Here is a 19,101-nt window from a genome sequence, read left to right as displayed (position 1 = left end):
AACCTGTGCTGCTTGGTTCTGCGGTTTCGACAACCCCGGCTACGGGGTCGTCCAGCCCGGTGACTGAGGCAGTGGTGCCATTATCGTGGGTTCCGGTGAAGCGACCGGCGCCGTGCAGGCAGTTCTGGAAGGCCGGGGATTATGAGGGTGACGCGACGGTGCAGAACGGATCGTCGTTGGGTAAGGAGGCTGACTCGCGTTCGATATTATTTTTTTCCTTCTATTTCTCTCTTTTTTCCTTTTCGTAGTAGCGGTAGGTTTTAGATTTTCTGTATTGATCGTTTTCTTTTCTGTTCGGGTTTTGATGATTTTTATTCGTTTCAATCGTTTGCAATGGCGTTGGTCTTGCATGGGAGCGAACTTAACGTGGTCTTCTTCGTACCTATGCTCTGCTATTCTGACTATGAGTTGTGTTGTAGTTTGCCCAATTCATGCAGCGGTTTTCTTGTGTATCTTTTCTTCCCTTTTCAATTTTTTATTTGATGAGAAATAAAAAGAGAGGATGTTGAATTTGTATGAAGTTATTGCCGAAAAGATCTTGTTGGTTCCCTTCTGAAAGTGTTAGGGCCAGAGCAAAATCAGCAGTCGGATTGGGGTAAAGACTAAGATGGAACATGTTGTACTAACATACATGCATTTGCGTAACTGGAAAAAGAGAAAGAAATTGCTTCAGAAATTAGACATCTGAAATCATAATAACATACCCAAGGAAGAAGGACAGGTGACTTATGTTCCAAGTGCACAATCTCGGTGTGGTGATTTGACTAACGGTTAGAAGTATGGGAAATCACAGTTTGTCTTTGTGTAATTATGAGTAGCGCTCGTGCATGGATATTTTGGACTGTTCAACTCACAAGCTTGAACTTGATAATGTGCTGTTTTAATGGGTTTCTACATTTTGAATGTACTGTAAGCTACATTCTGTTATATACCAAAAAAAGGCTGACATAAGAAATTTATGATACAATACCATATTTGTGTATCTTGGGATACACATCGAATAAAACTTACAAAGTGCCAAAGCCTTTTTCCTTATCTTTGACTGAGGTCTCGCAAGGGCTGTTTCTTAGGAATGGCCTTTTAAACTCATGGGAGGTGTTGTCACACACATTTTATGGCATACTGCATCTTATGGCACATGATTTTGTTGCAGAGCAGCCTACGTTTAGTCATTTACCATCCTAAGCAAATGTTCAAAGCTTTTCTGATCACAGTTAGTTTTTAAAGGAGTGGAATTTAAAATTTCCTTCTATTTTTTTAATCATTATCAAGGCATAGACTGACATTTATATCATATTTTTCGTTATTATGTCTTTGTTAGTTAGTTTGTGTAGTCATTATCTTATGCAACTCCATGGCTGTACGATATGTGACATTGTTGTTTTATCTTGTAGTTTAGAGAATCTTTTAACTTAGATCTGCAGTAACAAATATGTTCTAAAGGACATTAAATAGTTAAATAAAGTAAAAATTATTCAGTAGTTATGGGTACGAGTGCCGGCACAGGTATGGGTTCTAGTATAGTATGGTTGCGGAGCAATTTCAAAAAAGTTTGGTACGGGGACACAACAAACTCCCCACCCCCCGCCCCTCCCCACCACACACACACACATAGAGTAAAAAATAAGATTTAAACAAACAAAACAATATAGAAAGTTCTATTTTAAAAAAAAACAAGTTGCTGGAAAAATCACCGGAAAATTGTTTGTCGCCAGAAAAGCTTGTCAGAAAATCTTGCTAAACAAGTGGAGTTAGACAACAAAGAACATGAACAGCCCATTAGTTTCTATCAAGGGCTCTTCATTTCCATTGTATATACATGATGGTTTGAAACAATCCTAATTAGTAGACAAAAATGGGCTTGGTCAACTTTGGCTGAGTCCAGAAAAGGATGGGTATGACCATGGGTGTGTTGACTGCACCTGACATGGGTTTGACTATGTCCAAGCTATGCACAAGGGCATGCCCATACCCCTACCCATGTTGACATGGGTATCTCATCCAAATAAAGTACCCATGTGACAGAGATGAAAACTTTGAAAACCTCCTCACTCCCACATGAATTATCCTACCAAGTGCTTGATTACATGCGTCCAGTGCAATGCTTCTCATTCCCACTATTTAAACTTCAAATTTAGTCATACTTAGTGACTTATCCTTTAGGCAGCTGATAGCTATTTCACATGGTGCCCCGTTTGGCTTGCTGCACCTGCTTTGGCATGACGTGGTGCAGCTGCAGGGTTGCTGCTTCGGTGGGATAACAATGAAGAGGGAGAGAAAGAAGAAAAAAGGAGGAAGAAGAGGAGAAATTTGCCAGAAATAGACAACTGTGTCGAGGGGAGAGAGTGACAGAAAGAGAGCTACATAATAGTTTTTTTTTTTTTTAATTATTTCTATGCCTTCAAATTTGTTAAAATTATAAAAGAAATGTATAAATATATACATACACGTTGGACCAAAATTTGCACCTTGCACCTGTGTTACATAAGTTGGTAGTATATTTCAGATTCGTGATCAACTCTAGTAATAAATGGCTTCATGTCCTTGTTGTTTTCTTATGAACACTTTATAATTTAACCTCTTTTGCGAACACTTCATGACGGTTTTTTTTTTTTAACTCTGCTACTAATCTATGCTGCTCAGTTATATATATATATATATATATATATATATATATATATATATATATATATATATATATAAACATTTTCTTTTGCTGCTTGCATCATTTTCCACCAAGGACAAGTGTTATTTACTTACCAACCAAGGAATAAAGTTCCTTAAATTGGATTTGTGATGCTGATCAATTGTTGTTGCTTTTTTCCCTTCATAACTAGTACGCTTCTTCTTTTGGGGCTTCTGAAAATACCATTTTTGTGAATTTTTTTTCATATTAGATTCTCACAGCTCTCTAAACGGCCTTTCATCATTTTCTATTCTTTTTGGACCTTATCTGTCCTAATTAATCAAATACCTATTCTGCGGATATCTCATAAGTCTATTATTGCCACTAATTGAATTAATCACTAGGATCTATTTCTTCAGCTGTGAATACTTGAAGGAGGTAAAAATTGTCATTGGACTCTTATGCTGGAAATCCTTTGCAGTTGCCATCTAATAGTTGGAGGGCAAGTCATGTACAAGTGCCATCAATATGACACTGACATGAATTTATTATCCAGCTTCGCCTTACAAATATGTCACATGGGCATGGTTTCTGTGAGAAAAGATATAGGGTGTAAATACATCTTCGATGCATGCAAGGTTGCACGTACCACTATCCTGGTACACGTGATTGTGGCAGCCCTTTAGGCCCATTTGTGGCTCATAGCCTTTGGTGTATATCCATGGTCTCTGTGTTACTTTTTTTTTTTCCCTCCTACTGCTCTCTTTTATCCCTCTCTTCTCCTTATTGCAGTGTTGTTTTCCTTTAATGTTTCCTTATAGACAAATATGAGGCCGAGGAGGGATCATGGGGTCTACAGGATTTTGGTAAAAGCAACTCCAGGTCTCAGGTTCGAACCCTGCAAGGGATGACTCAAGAGAAACCTATCTTTGCTGAGTGGTCATTACCAAAAATGGAAATTGATAATTTAAAAATTGAGCCAAGAGCAGGATTAGAGAGGGATGCCAAGGATGTTTTGTTTGGGGTGTGCTTAGGATCCTGGTAGTTCAAGTTCCTAGCTTTATCGACCAAAATCACCTTCAGGTTGTTGACTTATTTGGTTAACTGCATAACATATAATAATTATAGCCCAGACATATATCTAGATTTTGTACTTTGACAAAAAGTGGTTCATATTATGGTTGCTTGGGACTTATATAATGCTCTCAGACGTATTTTTATAATGCATGAGCAGCATCAAGTCCATATAACCCCAGTGAATATGACAGAGTAGTTAGAGCGTGAGGGTTCTTGTTGGAAAATTATTTTGATAAAAGTTGAGTGACTATTCTTGGACTGCTTTTTCGGGTCTCTTCCCTCCCTAAAATTCACAAATCCTAGGCTGGGAAGGATGTTGTGGAGAGGGAGAAAAAGAAGAGAGAGGACAATCAAGTAGAAGCATGTCATGATAGATGAAGTAGCAAGTGTGCTTCTCGTATACTTATATGCACTTGTACTCCACACTATAGCCACAAATATCATTCGCGGGATTTTATCGGCAAGGTGTTTTTTTGGCAAAATTAATTTTTTAGGAAAATCTTGGAGTTTTTTTTTTAAAAAATAAAAAATCAAAATGTTACATAAAAATATAGGAAATGAAAAACTAATATGTCTTGCATTGCATTTAGGAGCTTATGTTAAATACATAAAACCAGAGGAAATAACACAATGAAACAAAAATTGAAAAAAAATAAAAACAGAAACTGAAAAAAATAAATGAAAAAAATCACGATAAAATCGTGTTGAAATCATGTTAAATTGTTTTTCACATTTTTAAAATATCATGATATTTTCCCTTTTTTTCGTTTTCTTCAGTTTTTTTTAGTTAATATCGTGATGTTTTAAAAAATATCACCATATTTGTGGCTATGTGAATCCACACATGAAATTAATGTGCAGCTATTTTTTATTTCATGGTTCAGCTTTCATTCTAGACAAAGTTTAGCAAGTAAGTTTCTATTCATATCATATATATTATACTGTATAGAAGCAAACCCTGCTTGTATATTTGTGAACATCATTCCTTACCATACTTTATCAATATTGCTGCTTTAAACCAGTTTTATGTGGGGGAGGTTTTTTTTCTCTCAAGATCAACATTTCTTACTTTGGACATGATATTCTTTTTAGGTGGTATAGATCATGCAAGAATTCACCCAAAGTTTCTGCATGCAAATGCTACCAGCCATAAATGGGCGTTGGGGGGTAAGTCCTGAACATTTTGAACCAATTATGCAAACTTATCATGAAAAACATTACGTTTTGCCACACATCAAAATTATCCTTCTCATCCACTTACTGTTTCCACAGCTTTTGCAGAGCTATTGGACAATGCTCTTGATGAGGTAATCAAGCTTTACTTTCTGCTTATTTGTTGTCCACATGTTGCTCCTATGAAGTTCCCACTCATTTCTCATTTTCTTAGGTATGCAATGGTGCTACATATGTTAATGTGGATATGTTGATAAACAAGAAAGATGGAAGTAAAATGCTGTTGGTTGAAGGTACACCTTTTGTGTTTGTTGCCCTTTCCTTTCATTTTTTTTCTTGTTACATTTCTGTGTATAACTTTCCTGAAATTTGTTTTTTATTAACTCTTCATCTTCTGCCATATGGTTTTGGAGCCTAATTTCTATATTCAACTTTGTGAAAGTAGCAAGTAGTCGGTCTGGTTGGTTGCTTAGTTGGGCTAGATGTTAATTAGCTGACTTTTTCATGCTTCCAAGTGGGTTTGGTCAAGTACTTAAGAACTAGTTGTTGACATTTGTATTCTAAAATATCAGCTATAATTTCTGATTGTGTGTGTGTGTATATATATATCTGTCTTGTTATTCTGCGTACTCTATATTTGTGTTTGTGTATTGTACTTTTACATATCTTATGTCCTATATATTCTCCTTCTCTCCATCTAAAATATGAAGCTCTATATAGTGTGTATTAATTTTATATGCTCTATAACTCGAAAATCTAAGTCTATATATTTTAATCCTACAAGCCTCCTTGTTGATTCTCTTTAGTCAGTCAACTTGGACTGACTGAAACTGACCAGTCTTTTAGGGCCGGAACCAACCTGAGTTCAACTTCTGATTTGACAAATAAGACTGTTGGCAAGAAAATGTCACTAATTTTTGGATGATAATGTTTCTCTTTATCATTTGTGTGGGTTTCTACCCGTGATTTTGCAGTTTAAGCTTAATTAACTGTTGTGAAGTTATGACGTCAGCTGTTTAAAAGATCAGTTTCCATGTTATCAAAGTTTTAGCAATTTGGGTCTTTTTAAAAGTGCTGTCAACTTGGTAGAGGCCTTGGCAAATTGTCAACAGAATTTTTTTTTATTGTCTTTCAGCAGATATGTACGATCACTTGCTCATGGCTCTGTGAAAACTGTTGCATTTTGTGTTCTGTGGAAATTAAACTTTCATAGATATTAGATTTGGCCTGAAGATTTAGTTGTCCATAATCAACATTACCTGGTTTTCCAGTTCATTGTTATTCCATGCTCTTTCTTATAGGCAATATATGAATTAGACAATTTTATAATTGTCTTATTTTTTAGATTGCTTGATAAAGGTCTACAATTGTGAGGTTGTTGTGTTGGGCTCTAACCATCTGGACGTGCTTCTAATAACATTTGTTAATGACCAAATATATGCAGATGATGGTGGTGGCATGAGTCCTGACAAAATGAGGCAATGCATGTCACTTGGTTATTCAATGAAGAGCAAGTTAGCGAATACAATTGGGCAATGTGAGCTATTACCTTTTATTCATGAATGTTGCTATGTTATATTTTATGATAGGGATGTTATCATAAACAATTTCTGGCATTTCTGAATGTGGGCATCTAGATATGCTTTCTGATCATATATCTTTGCATTGGATAGATGGAAATGGTTTCAAAACCAGCACCATGAGGCTTGGAGCTGATGTAATTGTTTTCTCTCGTCATCATGGAAAAGATGGAAAAAGGTTTGTATTCTAATCCAATGTAATGTAAACTTGCTGCACATTCTTTTCCCCTGTGATGATGTCAGTTGTCGTTATCATCTTATTGATTCTCCATTTAGTATTGCCAACAATTCTCTCATAGTAATCATGTTAAAGGGCTGACAAAATATTTCAATAAATTGATATATGCTTCATGAGATCTTCAAAAGTGTATCAGTAATCTGCAAATGTGAATTTCTTTTACTTATTTTTGCAGCTTTATGTTTTGGCTTTTGTTTATTCATTGCCATGGTTCAAAGGTTCATTTGCTTCTCTTGAATAAATGAAATATGTAGAAATACAATCACAAATGAGACTAGTTTTCTGTATTATTGACTTAAAAATGTCTTGGTTAGGTTGGACTATGAAACATATTTATATAATGGAATATTATGTAGTCCAATGATCTTTTTTTTTTATGTGGATAGAATTTTCTATTTCTTAAAAGCTATGCACGTGATCTGATAAATAAATACTTAATGGTGTTTCAATTGGATTCTTTTGGTCTCTTAGCCCCACACAGAGCATTGGATTACTTTCATACACATTTTTGAGAAGCACTGGAAAGGAAGATATAGTGGTTCCTATGGTAAGCTTCTACTTGCAGTACCATCTTAAATTTTAGAGTATGATCAAATGAACCTCATGGGGAGCTCTTTTTGGATCTGCTCATCAGGTGCATTCTTTCCCATATGGATGGATTTTCACAGGATATGTTTTTTTTTTTAAAGTTTATCCGGCAGCCGATTGTACTTACATTTTCTGCTTATATATATTATTCGTTATTAAAATTTTATGCTTCTTTTGATCAATAAGGTTGATTATGAAAAAGTGTGCCAAGGTTGGAAAAAACTGGCTCGTTCCTCTCAATCAGATTGGACAAAGAATCTAGAAACCATTGTACAATGGTCTCCATATTCAAGTGAAGCAGATCTTTTACAAGAGGTACCACATTTTACTTTCAGATGACTCAATATTTGGTTTCAGTTGTACAATCCTCGTGTACCATCAACTCTGAATGACATAATGGAAGAAGTGGCAGATAGTGAAACTTTTCATGCACAAACTTGTGGCTGTTTATCATGAAATGCTAAATATGTTAGAGATGTTTTCTTGACTGTCTATGGAATTGATGGATGACCATTAAACTGGATATTACGTTTCCTATTTGTGGAATTCTGACTGAAGTTCATGCTAGCTTCTGCAAAATTTGTCTGTATAAGTTAGTTGGTGTTTTTCGTGACTTCACTCATCAGTTTCACCCTAGATTTTTCGGGATAGCCTCATAATCTTCTTTTAATTTAACCTTTTACTGTTTAACAACCTTTTCTGATGAAGATATTCTGAGAGATTTCACATGTATGTACCTCATCAGTCGCACCTTAAATTTTTCAGAGGATACCCTCTTCAATAATGTGAGCCGTAGTACCTATATGGCTTATAGGTTAATAACTTCATGTACAGCATCTTTATAGATATATAGATGATATTTTGAGAGCCTTAAAACTTTGTAGTGGTTCCATTGAATTAAGGCTTTTTTTGCTCATGTAATTTCTTAATTATTTCTTTATTTCACGTTCTAGTTTAAAGTTGTTTTGGTTATGTACCATTTGTATTTCTGGTGGATCTAGCATCTGTCTGTTTGACTCTTTGCAGCTGCAAAATGGTAAGGTCGAGCGAAGCTTACTGATTTGAAGCTCTAGTCTTTTCTAGGTTTTCCTGATATTTTTGGTGGTTTGGATACATAACATGTTGTAAATTAATCACTTTGAAATTCAAATATAAGTAAGCTTGCATATTGTAATATAACCCCCTCATTGTTTTAGGTGCTAAATCTTTCTTGCTTCTGTATGTGGCCGTATCCATGCTTTTTCTTAAAAAAATTTTTTTCCTTTCAACTGCAGATCAGCTTATTGCAAGATCATGGAACTCGCATTATCATTTATAACCTTTGGGAGGATGATCTTGGGGAGCTTGAACTTGATTTTGATACAGATCAATATGTATGTAGTTCTGTGTATACCATTATTCTTTTAGCTTCTCAAAGTTTTTAGATGTTTCTTCTTATGATCTTTGATACGCATCTTCATAGTTTTCTTTATTTCTGGTGTATGTTTAGTACAAGCAGCATGTGAAAAAAGATATCAGGAGGTTGACAGCTATGTCACTCCTGATGTGCACTAGTGGATTCATTGCACGTATATTGCAGTTCAAGCATCATGCCTTATTTTTAATTCATATGCGTTTTCGCAGGATATTCAACTAAGAGGTGTCAACCGTGATGAAAAGAAGATAAATATGTCTCAGAAATTTCCCAATTCCAGGCACTTCCTTACATATCGGCATTCCCTCAGGGTATGTTCTGTATTGCATAACAATAGTTGTTTTACAAAGGAAACTGTTTCTTACGTAATCCTCAGTCTCATATTTATCCTCTCTTTGGGCTTTTTAAGCTAATGATTTATGTGACCAACTGCAGAGCTATGCATCAATTATTTACTTGAGGCTTCCGGAGGACTTCAGAATGATTTTGCGTGGAAAAGATGTTGAACACCATAACATAGTGAATGATATGATGTTAACTCAAGAGATCACTTACAGACCCCTTGCAGGTGGCGATAGGGTCCGGAAGGATGCTAGTGTAATAACTTTTTCTTTGTGTCCTTTTGAATCCAATCATAATTATGAATACCTTTCTCGTTTTTTGTCAATGAGTTTTTCTGGGATCTTAATTAGAAACTTGTTTTGCTCAAGAATTTCTCAGGAATATAAAAATTTACTGATATATACAAAAAAGTAATAAAAATATAAATTTATGAGCTTTTAAAAATTTTCTTGCAAAACATTAATAAAGAATAATTATTAAAATGTTAAAAGAAACAAAGAAAATGTTTGTGAGAAATTTAAATTGAGGATTGTTTCAAAATAATAAATTTCCGTTTTTATTTTATCTTCTTATTGCAATATTGTTGTGATGATGCTTGTAGGTTCTAACTATGGGTTCAATTTAAGTTGGTCAAAATTATTGTTTCATTGTTAAAAAGTAATTTTCACGAGAGGATAATATACTGGGTTCTACGTGGATATGTTGGGGCTATTCTAACAGCATTTGCATGTTATGTCAATGGAAGGAGAAATCTGGAAGAAACTATCATATGTCTCATGCATTTTTGGTTTTGTGCTTTTAATGAAACAGATGGTAGCTGTGGTGACAATAGGATTCGTCAAAGATGCCAAAGATCATATTGATGTCCAAGGATTTAATGTTTATCATAAGAATCGTCTTATAAAAGTAAGTATATCTGAGACAATAATGTTTATTTAATGTTCAATTTTTTACCTGTACTCAAATCAAGTACAGCTAACGTTAATTTATTTATTTGATCTCAGCAATCTGCTTGGATATAGTGTTCATTAGTTTTGACCCATTAATGTTTCTTTCTTATGCAAGACATGAAATGTATTTACCTATTTGGTTAAGTTTTGGGGACTGCAAATATGGTAATTATAATGTACATTTTTCTTGCCAGCAGCCTAGGATCAATTTTCTGTTCTGTGACTTCTCCCAGCTGTAGTTTACATATGCATTTAGCAATTTAGTTTGACCTGTTTGCATATGTTTTCCATGTGTAATCACCAAAAACTTTTATTCTCTTTGCACAGCCATTTTGGAGAGTCTGGAATGCTGCTGGAAGTGATGGACGTGGAGTTATAGGTAATGACATGATGACTTATTTTGCTTCTTTATGGGAGGGATGTTTATACTTAACTCTGTATTTTCTAATGAAGGTGTATTGGAAGCTAATTTTGTTGAGCCAGCACATGATAAGCAGGACTTCGAACGCACAACTATTCTTTCTAGACTTGAGGCACGCCTTGTTCAGATACAGAAAAATTACTGGTTTGTATGACTTTTCTTTTGGTAGAAGCACCATGTGTACTCCTCTTTCCTTAACATTTATTGTATTACTTTACTCAGGTCATCGCATTGCCACAAAATTGGTTATGCTCCTAGGAATCGGGGGAAATCCATTGAACTGTTTTCCCCAGGTATTTTTTATGTTCTTGATTAGCAATTACCAACTATCTAAAATCAAATCATGGTGTATAACAGTGTTTGTGTAAACACTGTATTAGACCCTCATACTTGAGCATCTATCTTCTACTTACTGAAAGTTTAAGACTTCAGATGATTTATTTATTGAATTGGATTTTCTCATACCCTAGTCAATATGTTGCAGAGTGTTTGACAGCAGAACCATTCTCAGCCACTCACGGGAAAAAAGTCCTTCAGTCTACCATCAGCAGTTCAACAAGTCAGCACCAACTTATTGAGGCTGGAAGAAATTGTTCTTGGATAAATATTGGGCAAGTTGGTGGCAGAGATCTTTTGCCTTTGACCTGTTCAGAGCATGAAGAAAATGAAGAAAGTACTGGTGATGTAGAAAATAGAAGGCCACATTTAACATCAGCGTCTTCAGGAACTGTTCCAGAAAGAAGCCTATTGCAATCACTTAATACGAAAGGTCACAAGCGGCAGCAGTTAGAGGAATGTGAGAAGTCCACAAGCATGCAGAAAAGAATGCATAAAGATCAACAACATACACCACCAGCTAATGGTCATAGTGCTCCTGAGGTACTTTACAAAAATAAACCTTACCCCGTCGACTAAAAAGGATGCTTTAGAAAAGTTATCACATTAGTTTAAATAAATTCAATCTCGTGGTTTCTCTGAAGAATCTAGGCTAGCGAAGAAATTTTTCAACGTTTGAGAGGGACAATGTTTCTAACATTAGCTGTGGGAGTCTATTGAAATGAAACTTATATTTGTTTCTTTTGTCATTAACTGTAGTTGTAGGTCTTTCAAATGCATAATTTCTAGGTGGGCAAGGGTGGGACACAACCTTGGGATTTTTACACAAATGGAGCAACCACACATTTTCCAGTTTGGGCAACAGGTGTGGCAAATCCCATAAAACTGTTCATATGTGTGTGCATGTATGCAGTAGATTTGTGAAATGCGTTAATGTGAAAATTGAGAAGCTGTTTCTGGAACTGCAGATTGAATAGCGGAACCTAGTTATACTTGCCTTATCTGAAAAGTTGTGGGTGTTCAGGAGCCTTGGGAAAACAGGAATTTCAGCCTTGGGAAAACAGGAATTTCAGCCTTGGGAAAACAGGAACGAACTTCAGATGCCCATGAATCAAACCATAGAAATGGACTATATTTCAGGCAAAATAGAAAATTGTTATTACGACATGCACAGGCTTCCTGATGGAAGTTCATTTGATCAAAATGCAGAATCTTAGGAAGGATGCCTCCATAAGCTCTGAATGCTTGTTGGAAGATAGAGGATTTATTTATTAAACATGTATTATGGAGCATTTTGTGTTTTCTAATTCTGTGATGTGTGGATTGACTGAAGGGAATGGTCTTGTAAGTGTGTTTTTGTCTAATGGTGAAAAGTCAGGTTTTAAGATGTATCATACTAACCGGTTTTGAATTCTATATACAGGCAAAGAAACAATATTTTGCGGCTGATCTTCCAAAAGATGATGCTGGAATTGGAAGTCAATCAAGTTTTATTCGTAACACAAGTGAATCTGAATTTGCAATCTCAAATTCTGAGATTCTAAAGCAATTGGAAGATGAAAATCACAGATTGAAAAAGAGGTCCCTTGCTAATTGAATTAGTTGTTCTGTTGTATGTTATATTAATATGATGACTTATATTGTGACTTCATGGTTCTAGGTTGAAAGCATTAGAAGAAAAATCATTGCAAGTTTGCGAGGAGTCTAGATTTAAAGCTAAGATCATGTACCTGGAAGCTCAAGTGAGATTCTTGTCTGATTGCCTTTTTTCTAGTGATCAAAGTTTTCCACAATTTAATTGATGGCTGTATATGGTCTTGAGGCAAGGCCGTGAGAGGTCCACCTTTTTCTGTCCACCTCATAGGAATCAATCTTCATCCCTTGTTGAAACGATCTGTGCACTTGCTTTGCTCCTTATCCTTTTCTTTTGTTTGGGAAATTTTGGGTCACGACGTGTGGACTCCTCCAGGAGGCAATCTTAACCATGTAGGATCCCGCAACCTTGACTGATGGACCAACATGCCAATCTTACCTGAGTCATTGTATTTATACTGGTATGTAGGTTCAGGAGTACGTACATAAGTTGCAGGAGGCTCACAAAGAACAGGAATACATTATTAGCATATTTTCAGAGGAAAAGCAACACCATGGCAAGGAGGTGGAAGCGCTGAAGAAGAGGTTGAAGGTGATGGTTTATTTGGTTTTGTTGAATCATGAGATGTTGCTTTATTTTGATGAAACCTGATAGTGTTACATGATAGGAAGATCAGCATCCAGTCTTACGTGCTACTCTTTTCTTTTTTAGGATGCTCATACTACAATTAGAAATCTGCTGCAGAAACATGAGGTGAAACCTGAATATTAATGCACGTATATTCAGAACAATGTCGGACCAAGGGAAGATTTTGAGGTCATGAAAGTTTGAACAGGGATATATAACACTACTGGAATGTAAATTTGTAATCTGGGGTGTACATGTAATTTTTGGTTCTGGACAACCAATGGAGTTGTAGGCCTATGTTATTAGCATGTTTTATAGTTATCTTGAATATCTCATGTTACTCCGGAGAAGCTGCTTGGAGTATCTTATGTTAATATTACTCAATTTTGTTACTCCGGAGAACAGCTGCTCGAAGTAATTTGTAAATCTGGACTGTTATAAATTTTTGGTTTCGGAATAACCAACGGAGCGATAGGCCTACGTTATTACTCAGCACAAATATCAGACAGTGAGACCAGCACATGATTCATAGTGATAGTATCGTCCCAACTACGGCTCCATGGCATGAAAATAACGAATGGATCATGCTAATTATCTGCACTAAAGGAAAAAAGACTGATTGCACATTATTCATGATGACAGAGTTGTCTCAGCCAATGTTCCACACCCAGTGATTCGTGACTATGAGTCAACTGGGTGACTTGGTTACTATTCTATAATTGTATACTTCCGCAGTGGTTCACTAAAAGGATCAATATATCAATGAACCTGTTCATGAGCGGGTTCAAGCAGAGTTGAGCCAGCTCGAACTTGGCTTGGGTGTTTTGAAAGAAATTCGAACTTTGAGGCAGGTATTTTATTAAAAAATTTAATTTTTTAAAGAAAGAGGTGGTACCAGTCATGTGTATACCCATTTGAACAGTTTTTTTTTGACAACTTTATAAGATGTATGTTATATATTTTCTTTTTCGAATTTAACCGAGCCGAGTCCACTTAACTCTAACTTGACTTGTTTAGGTTGTCAAGTTCATTTCTTAACTCATTTAATAAACGAGTCGGGTGCAAGTCAAAGTCAAGTTAGCTCCACTCATTGAATAGCCCTAATGAAACTTAATTTTTTTAACTTTTCATTTGTAATATGCAATATAATAAACAATAATTCTAAATTTTTAGAATCCAACAACTATCAAATGATACAGAAGTAAAGCGCCCAACACCAAGTCAAACTGAATTTTGATTGAGTCATGGCTGTCACACCGAGTTTCATTAAAGAATGAGTCCCCCCATTGGGTTGACCTAGTAAGGGTCCAAGTCAGCGCAGTTTGGATGGACCGGATCTTCTTAAAATCCTCCATCCTCACTCTTCTTGTTCGAGGTACCTTCTGTTCTCCTCTCTAGGGTCTCATTAGGCAAATGTTGGGTGGAAACTTTGGTTTGTCTTTCCTCTGGGCGTCCTTTTTCTTTCCCTTGTGCAAGCGATGATAGGCCTTAGCTGGTACCAGCTCAAAGTGGGAATCATGTTAACCACTTGAAAAAGGTGAGTTGATTATGCAAAATGTGCTTTCAAACATGATTCAATGATTAAATTAAAAGGGAAAAAGAAAGACAATAGGTCATCGTTCATCTGAGAGGTTAGGTCAGTGTATGATCACCCAAAGAAAATGGAAAGCGGAGAGCGCTATTTCCTATGAGAACTTGTGGGTCAACAAAAAGGTTCCTTTGGAGGAAAAGAAAGAATGATGGAGAATTTGGCTTTTCTAGTTAATTTTTTCAATAGACAGGTAAATGCATTTTTTCTTTTGAGGAGCTCATTGCATTCTTCGTACAAGACATGATAATAGTTATAGGTACCTCTTGTAGGTACCTTTTTCTTTCAAGGACAAATTGTCCTTTTTGATTGATTTGGACCCAACCTTCTCGTAATTAGCACGGCAAGTTTGATATACAGAAAGTCAGGCAATATACCAGGCGTGTGTATAGAGAAGAAGAAAATGTTGTGTGTGTGTGTGTGTGTGTGTTGGTGTGACCTCCACAACAGGTTTAATAGGCGGCGGCAAAGTCATCTATCTTTGACTTCGGTTCCTCTCCCTATTGAGGGAACGTTTCATTGAATTGAATGCCACATGGAGAAAGACATCAGCTTTGTGACCTTCAACCCGACCATCAAACTTCAATTGAGAAGAGATGCAAGAAAGGGGAAAGAGATCGAGACTAACGGTAAAAAAAGTTGTTCCAGCATTAAAGTTCTACCTAAATAAGTGGAACTTTAGTGCTGGTATTAAAGTTTCATATGTTCCCCCTAAACTCCTACAACTAAAGTTCCACGTTTGTTTTTATATGAAACTTTTCAAAAAATTTGAACTAAAGTTTCATATCTATAGTACAGTTCCACCTATTCAACCAGGCCCTTAAGGAAGATGCTAATCCTTATACACTGCCACCTATTCAACCAGGCCCTTAAGGAAGATGGTATTCCTTGTAGAGCGCTCGAAGTTGCTGCATTTTGTGTACACATGAAGGAGAGAGGGAGAATAAATGGAAATACATTGACACAGTGATAAATTGTTGCCAAACGACTAAACTAAAGGGGAAGGATAAGGAGGCAAGATTCTTGAAAATCCAGTTGTTTCACTCTACCTAATTAAGCCAAAAGCACCAAGTAAAGAGCCACAAATATGCCTAGAGAGGGTGAAAAAACAAGCAGTTGATGGGTAGATAGGCCAGCGAGGGAGGAAGAGTAGCGTTGTCAATGCTCGAGCCCATTGAATTCAATGTTTGGGTGTGGGCATGGATGTGTTCATTGGTTAAATTCCAAAAATGCCATTTTATTGTTGACAAAATATTTCATTTTGTTCCATAAATACCCTTCAGGCTCAGTCCGTAATCATTTACCGATTTTCACCAAATGCTCTATCATGCTTAGCTAGGGATGACTTTATACAAGGAGACATATTCTCTTGCTCAGTCGTGCTTTGCTTAGGAGCTAATACATGAAATTTTTTCATCCCAGTTGACAGGTGCAATTTCAAAATCTTACAAAAAAATTTCATAAAAGAACTGTAAAAAACTTCAATTTCACAACAAATTTCGATTCTAAATAAAATTTAGGTTCAAAGTATGAATTTAGCTCAGAGAACAAAACCCAAGGTAGGATTACAAATCCAAATCTTAATCCAGTACTAAAAACTGGATTGAAATTAGGTTTTTGAAATTCAATTCCAATTGCAATTGTCATTTGGGATCCATGTCCAATTTGGAAACTAAATCTGAATTCAAAATCCGAATCAAGATTCAAATTAAAAAAAATGGATTCAATTCAAGATCCAAAATGCTGTGAGGGACCCATGTGTTGGCCCCACCTAGCTCGCAAGGCCAAAGGCCCACCCAAGAGGCCACACAGCTCCCTCTTTTTCAAAATGCCTCCTCCCATTAAAGATCTCACATTTTCAATGAAAAGTTAATAAGGTCATAATTAAATCTTTGGGGAAAGAGTGAAATTTATAATTCTTTCTCTCTCCATTCAATGGAAAGATACTCTAATTAAGGATAGGGGCTTAGTTCTAAAGAAGCCTTGATGGCTTCTACCTAACCTACTTAAACCAAGTAGGTTCATTGTAGGTGGACCCAAAATTGGTGCCACACCCTCACTAAGCTCAGTCAACATGAGCTTAGCTTAGTTAAACCTAGTCAAAAGGCTGGGTCTACCTCACGATCCAGGCACTAGACAGGGAAAGCCCTTGACTAGATCAAGTTTACTTCGACTAAACCTAGTTAAAGTAAAATTCAAAATTGAGCTGAATTAACTGCTTCCTAAGCTCAAATTCATTGAATTACCTCAAATAAAGTCAACACTAGCTCATAAAATGAGCTTTGACTTTGGTCAATTGGTCAAATTTGACCATATTTGCATAATTTTATCCTTTCACAATCAAATTAAATTCATAGAACCCAAATTTGGTTTTCTATGTAAATCAAATACATATTTGAATTTGTCAAATGCAAACATCAAATACTAAATTGAAAATCAAGATTTCAAATTGAAATTTGATCCAATTAAATCCATTTTCAAATTGAATTATGGACATAATGTCCTTTGCAAACCAAATTTGATAGGATTTTTAAGTATTTTCAAGTTAGTTTGAATTGTCAAACAAAAATTTGCAATTCATAAGATTTAGAGCTTAGTCACTAGGTTTGAACTTAGCAAGCTCAAATTGAAAAATAAAACCCAAGCTAAGGGTATTTTTGTCAAAGATTTTTAGTCAAAATCAAGTGTTTAGAACCAAAACCTTGACCCAAGTTAAACTTTACTAGGTCTAGACCACGGTAGACCAAACCTAGACAAGCACACCCAACTCATGCGTGTGGGTTTGGTTGAAATCATTTAAAAAGATTAAAACTCATTTAACCTTTCTCAAGTCATGAATCCATGTATCATGGAGTAGACCAATGAGAAACAAATTTCTTTCAGTCATTGGCTGAATTCGAAGCTGGTTGAGGTAGCAGCCACCTCAGCCTATTTTTATAATTTAAATTAATTTTAGTTTCAGCTTGGCACCTTGCTGGACTTATCCTAATCCACCAGCTCAAGGAAGGGTAAATTCCCTAAGCCTTGGGCATGTTCCAAGGAGGAGGTAGGTGCAGCCATGTCCTTCCCTTCCTTATTCAATTTCATCTCTGTACAAACCCTCCTTGATGCCCCGGGGACGATTTTCATTTTCATATCTAGTTATCTCTCCCTTCTCCTTAGTTGCAGTCAAGAGGAAGAATAAGAAACCAACATGAGGAGAAGCTGCCAGTGTCCAAGCTCCCTCTCTCTCACCCATTCCTTGCTTCTAAATTTGCTAAGCTAGTGTAGTTCATCGGATTCTTGCTTAGGATTTCTAGTACAACAAAAACCATCTTTATTCTAGCATTTTTTAGTAAGAAGACTTTTTTTCTAGCTTTGCTAAGCTTGAATCCATGCTTGACTTCTTGCTTGCATGCATCAATTGATTTTTAATGTAAAACAAATGCAAATTGCAGACAACAATAGTGTACTAGGTGACGATCATGTACATGCACCAATTCCCAAGCATAGGAGCAGCTAAAATAATGCACATGGAACAAAAGACGATTTGAACGGATTCAGCCATCAATCGTCAAAGCTTACAGGGTACTTCTGTCCTTGGTATGGGTGCTCCATGTGAAGGAATGAAGTTTAACAACAAGGATGGAACATTTAACTTCTACAACAATTATGCATTACACCACAAGCTTAGTAGCATGAAGGGTAGTCATGACAAAGATTGAAGGGGGATCGTTATGAGGACTAGTATGTGCTCAAATGAGGGACAGTTGAAGGAAAGCAAGACTAGTAAAAACCAAAGGGCTTCGAGAAGCAGATGTAGTGCTAGGATGGTGATAAAGAGGCTTTTTGTGGCATACTTTTTTTTTATTAGGATGTTCACAGGTGAACGTAACCACTCCATGGCTTCTCCTGCTATTGCCCGCATGTTGAGGTTGCACCAGAAAATAATGAGCTCATGCTACGATAGAGAAATAGAATTAGAATGTACCCTTCACACCCTCCACCCTCAGAAACCATCTTCAATAAAAGAGACAATGTACCATGAAAAGCAGTAAAATACATTTTACTTTTCGGGTTGAAGGACCCTTGAAATTTGATTGGCTGTTCATTTAACTGCACCATGCCTGAGTTCCTGATATTGTAACTCTCCCACTAATTTCAAGTTCCCAATATTTTAACTTTCACATGCATCAGTTCGTGAAGGGTGTACCACATGTTGTTCTCACCTCTTCATCTACCCATAGCATCCATGTTGTGCCTCTTTATCTACAATCTTATTTTCTTATGGCAACTTGTTTTAGCCTATTCATCAGCCTCTACAATGACTTGTAACCCAAGAAAGTCTATAGAAGCATCCACAACAAAGTGCTTCCATAACACCATAGCTTTCAGAGGTGCAATGGATGACTTGAATCCATGTCAAGAGGTCTTTAACACAATGCATGAACTGTGCAAGATGCTGAGGTTTGAAATATACAGATAGATTACCTTTTCCCTTGCCTTATTGTATGACAACCCTCTACAACAAGCTGAATGGTTGCAGATACAACTATGCTCTTGGGTGG

At 36.2% G+C, this 19,101-nt stretch overlaps 1 protein-coding gene across 1 annotated transcript; it reads left to right on the top strand.

The window, feature by feature from the left end:
• Positions 1-131: 131 nt before the first annotated feature.
• On the top strand, positions 132-13,306 carry LOC116247490 (protein MICRORCHIDIA 4-like). Its single transcript, XM_031619667.2, has 20 exons — positions 132-180; positions 4,796-4,870; positions 4,976-5,010; positions 5,091-5,169; positions 6,321-6,413; positions 6,550-6,634; positions 7,166-7,241; positions 7,469-7,597; positions 8,557-8,655; positions 8,906-9,007; positions 9,132-9,293; positions 9,849-9,944; positions 10,316-10,367; positions 10,442-10,553; positions 10,632-10,702; positions 10,894-11,288; positions 12,169-12,326; positions 12,406-12,487; positions 12,808-12,930; positions 13,051-13,306. The coding sequence occupies exons 4-20, from the start codon at positions 5,124-5,126 to the stop codon at positions 13,108-13,110; spliced, it is 1,941 nt and encodes a 646-aa protein (XP_031475527.1). The 5' UTR covers positions 132-180; positions 4,796-4,870; positions 4,976-5,010; positions 5,091-5,123; the 3' UTR covers positions 13,111-13,306.
• Positions 13,307-19,101: the final 5,795 nt, after the last annotated feature.

This window comes from Nymphaea colorata, chromosome 2, assembly GCF_008831285.2.
Source record: "Nymphaea colorata isolate Beijing-Zhang1983 chromosome 2, ASM883128v2, whole genome shotgun sequence".
Taxonomy (NCBI): domain Eukaryota; kingdom Viridiplantae; phylum Streptophyta; class Magnoliopsida; order Nymphaeales; family Nymphaeaceae; genus Nymphaea; species Nymphaea colorata.
Note: the sequence above shows the minus strand (reverse complement) of the source record. Positions and strands in the feature narration are given on the sequence as shown.